Source organism: Tribolium madens, unplaced genomic scaffold, assembly GCF_015345945.1.
Source record: "Tribolium madens isolate multiple individuals breed KSU strain unplaced genomic scaffold, Tmad_KSU_1.1 Scaffold_20;HRSCAF=117;Tcas5.2_LG4, whole genome shotgun sequence".
Taxonomy (NCBI): Eukaryota; Metazoa; Arthropoda; class Insecta; order Coleoptera; family Tenebrionidae; genus Tribolium; species Tribolium madens.
In genome coordinates this window covers 11238586-11242776 of record NW_025400985.1, presented here as the reverse complement: position 1 = coordinate 11242776, position 4191 = coordinate 11238586, and the positions used below count along the sequence as shown (strand labels likewise).

Sequence of the window (4191 nt, the reverse complement as noted above, 5' to 3'; positions counted from 1 at the left end):
TCAAGAACTTTACAACCTATATTTACTTAAAAAGACATATTTTAAATTGATTTCTTTAGTATATTATACACTTCATTTTGTCTTACTTTACTTGCCTTTTCTTACTTTATATTTCATTTTTATTTACCTATTTTTCGTTACGTATAAACATAGGTATTTCTCAGTTTCACAATACTTATTACACTTATGTTTTTAATCTTTTAAGCGCTGCGCCATCTTTTAACATTTATTTGAAATATTAGTAAATGAATTTGAATTTAATTTAGACAAAAATTTTTTGAGTCTTTTTGAGTGCATTTGGTTCGATTTTAAAGTTTTCAATTTTTTCGATTTTTGTCAAAATTTTTATCAATTTTTGGAGATTATATTAGATAATAACTCTGAAAATTAATATCCTCTTTGTGTGTATTACCGTTAGAAATCACTTTTAATTTTCTACCTCATAAAAAAACATCAATGTTCTACGATAAATATTTATAGAGAAAATAGTCAAAATCTATACTTGATAACTTTTAAACTATTAGTTTTCCGGTTTTTTAGACGGTAATCGAATACTCATCCCAATAACATTTTATGCACTTTTCTGAATTTCTAGCACCATATTAAAAGTGTTAAAAATGTTATTTGATCCAATTTAAAAAATAAAGATTACGTATTTGTTTTACTAAAATAACGTTTTTACTTTTTAAACTATAGTATATGATAAAACTATTTAACGTGCATGGTCGCTAATAAATGTAGATAGAAAGGTACAATAATATTAATTGCTCAAATTTGTCCTAGTATTCTGTCTAATTTTTTACAAAATTTTGTCTAACGTCTTTTTTGTCAAAAAGTAACTAGAAAGCATTTTGAACATCTTTTGTAAAATAAAAGAAACAGAGAAAATGCATGTTTTTTTCTTTTTTTATTCAAATATGTTAAATTAATAAAAAAATCTCTTTTCCAAAATGTTAAATTTGACCTCTTGTGCTATTTAAAAAGTTTTGTGTCTAAAGCAAATGAAGATAGAAAATTTAAAAACATTTCAGACGATAATAATTTATTAATAAATCAAAAAAGAAGGAGCCTATCTGTTATAAAACCAGTTATACAGTTCAGTTTGTTTAATTGCATATGATACATGATAAAAACCCATTTATGGACGTTGAAATTAAATTCGTAACTTCATATGCCTGAAAAATATGAAATATACATTTTTTTAAACTATTTTACAAGGATAATACTCCGTAGAGGCCAGAAAAAACAAAATAAACGTGTTTTGAAAGATTCTGTATTTATTTTTTTTTTTAGTTTTCACCTACTAAAAAAATCGCTGCTTATTTCTAGTTACGTGTTAGAATAATTACTTTTTTTGTGTTAGCATCTGAGGATCTATTACTATTCTAAGTACAACACTTATTCGAAATGTAGATTAGGTTTCATTAGTCAATACTTTAAATTAAAGCATTTATGTTCCGTTTTTTACGTGGATATATAAAAGAAATGAAGTATGAATTGTACCTAATATGTAATGCAAAAATCTCCCACAAATAATGGAATCTCTCAGAATTGGCAAATATGTGACCATCGGAGCTAAAATTTTACGAGCGCCTAATCAAACACACTCAAAATGTATTTATTCAACGTCTTGAATGTTTACAACTCTTGAAAACCGTCCAGGAAGTAACCGAATTCCATCCTCTTCTCATCTCGCCCTTAGTGCGCCTCGTGTCGAGCAGTGCGGGAGTAGTCCCGCAACGCGTTAGTGGGAGATAAGTCTGGCTTGAACCTCTACCTGAGCGGCAGTGTCGCCTCCGCGGTCCATTCGCCAGCATCATGCTGGAGTACGACGAGCTGTCCGAGCGCCTCGGTCTCGCCTCGGACTACACCGACTCCAACAACAACCCCAAACCCAACCGCGGCGACAAGTACTCTCTGCGGCCGCGATCAGTGCGCCGCCGCGGCGACGACGTCCAGGTCTCCAAGTCGCTCAAGTCCAAACCCAAGCAGAAGCCGGCGCCGCTCAGCAAGTACCGCCGCAAGAACGCCAACGCCAGAGAGCGCAGTCGGATGCGGGAGATCAACCAGGCGTTCGAGGCCCTCCGACGGGCCGTCCCCCAGATGGGCGTCACGCACCCCAGCAACGAGAAGCTGACGAAGATCACCACGTTGCGGTTGGCGATGAAGTACATTTCCGCGTTGAGTGCAGTGCTAAGTAACGAGCCGGCCCAGGATTTGCTCTCGGATTGCAGTGAGCTGGACTGTTTCCTCCTGGAGTCGGACGGTGAATCGTTGCCGTTGCATAGTGATCTGAGCGACCATTCGCTCACTCCGGCGGACTTCTCCGTCGAGTTCCCGGAGGATTCGCTCGCGCTTTCGCCGGATTTAAGCGACCACTTGAGTCACTTCGATCCGTTCCTCGCGGGGTTCAGCTAACCGAGCATTCCGGATTTTTTTGTAAAAAGCGTTGTTAATTTATTGTTAAATGTGGTGGCATTTCTTGTAAAGTTCCAAGTGCCTTACGATGGACTGTATATATTGAGTTATTTTATATACTGATATATACGACTGCAGTTGCAATATTGCAGCATGACATTTACTTAAAGCCAGTCATGCTCATATTTATTTATAAGTAGAAGTCGCTTTTATGTAATATATCGAAATCTTAGCAGATAAATATATTATTTCTGCATAATTGTCGTTTTATTTATTAGTTTGAGATTTATTGACAAACACACAGCGAAATGCAGGTAAGTTTTTTGATAAATGACACACTTATTCACTAATTAAATCACTCCACTTTTCCAAATTATACACCCATTTATCTTCTTGAATTAGACAAACTTTAACAATATTTTTTCCCCTTTATTTATTTACAACCGAAACCCAAATCAAAACTAGTTATAATTAATGAGTCACTAAATGATTACGATTAATCTTAATTTGCAATTACAGTTGTAACAATTAAATGGCTTGTAATAAATTAGGTGACAGTTTTGAGCCAAAAACAGTCACTAATTTATCTCCTCCACTTAAAATTTTAATGATTAAGTAAATTGTGATTTTTAATTAAAACTTTCAACGAGAAATGAAATTAAGAATTTTATTGCAAAACTTGATTAACTCAAAATTCCTGAATTTTTAATTTTTAATGTCACTTATAAAAGATAAAACCACCTTGCTACATCGTCAAAAACTCTTGCTTTAGTTCCCATTTTACTTTTCATCAAGACTTTAAATTACTAATTATGCAACCATCACTTAACGAAACGATTAAAAAGGCGGTCAAATATTTTATTTTTGTGCAAAAATTGGAAAAACAGCGAATCTCGACTGGGCCCAATTTTAAAATGCAAGTAATTAACGAACAAAAGACCACCTTTTTGGTTGATTAAGAGTACTCGCGGGTAAAAAGTGGGTTCGTCTTGTCGGTCAATGCAAAGCTGTTTAAGTCGCTTAGAAAAAATCATGTCGGCTCTTTCGGAGTCAAGGTGATCTTCGGCGATCCTCTTAAAAGGGTTTTAATTAGAATTTATCCTATGGTCTGTGTGTTAATGACACGAATTTTCCCTCTCTCACATTCGCGCAACCTAAAAAATCAATTCAAAATAGAGTCCATAAATATGTAGAGTCGCGGGCGCGTCCTTGGAAGGACAACGTTACAAGTTAATAGCTCCTATTTATTATTTATAATATTGTAATTATATGGCAATCAGGATAATGATATTAATGAAGTCTGAAACCGGCCCATTGTCTAGCGAAAATCTCGACGTGTTTTCTTATGCTAATCCCCGACTACACGACTCGAAAATTTCCTCGCTCTGTATTTTAATGATCACGCAGCAGGTGTCACCCCGGATCCCCGGATACGGATTCGTAAACCTAATCGCGATTGGTGCCGAGCTGTCGCGATTTGAATTTTGATTGGCTGAATTACGACGCCTACATCATCGCGGTATTTTTAGTGTGAAAGTCCAAATCTAGCTGATTGTTACCACTAACAATAAGAGAATCGCGCACTATACGTTCATTATGCATATGGCTAACATTTGAAAAAAGATTTCGCTTCTTCCAACAGAATGCCAACGACGATGCAAGCCAGAAAAATGCCAAACAATCGACGATACATGCTTTGCAAAGCATACGTAGATGCAATTTGTAGGCCTAATGATATGGAATGCATGCATATTACCGCGGATTTAGAAAACA

The 4191-nt window shown here is 35.3% G+C and overlaps 1 protein-coding gene across 1 annotated transcript; it reads left to right on the top strand.

The window, feature by feature from the left end:
* Positions 1-1739: 1739 nt before the first annotated feature.
* On the top strand, positions 1740-2677 carry LOC123005125 (helix-loop-helix protein delilah-like). The gene has a single exon (XM_044398744.1). The coding sequence runs from the start codon at positions 1819-1821 to the stop codon at positions 2416-2418; it is 600 nt and encodes a 199-aa protein (XP_044254679.1). The 5' UTR covers positions 1740-1818; the 3' UTR covers positions 2419-2677.
* Positions 2678-4191: the final 1514 nt, after the last annotated feature.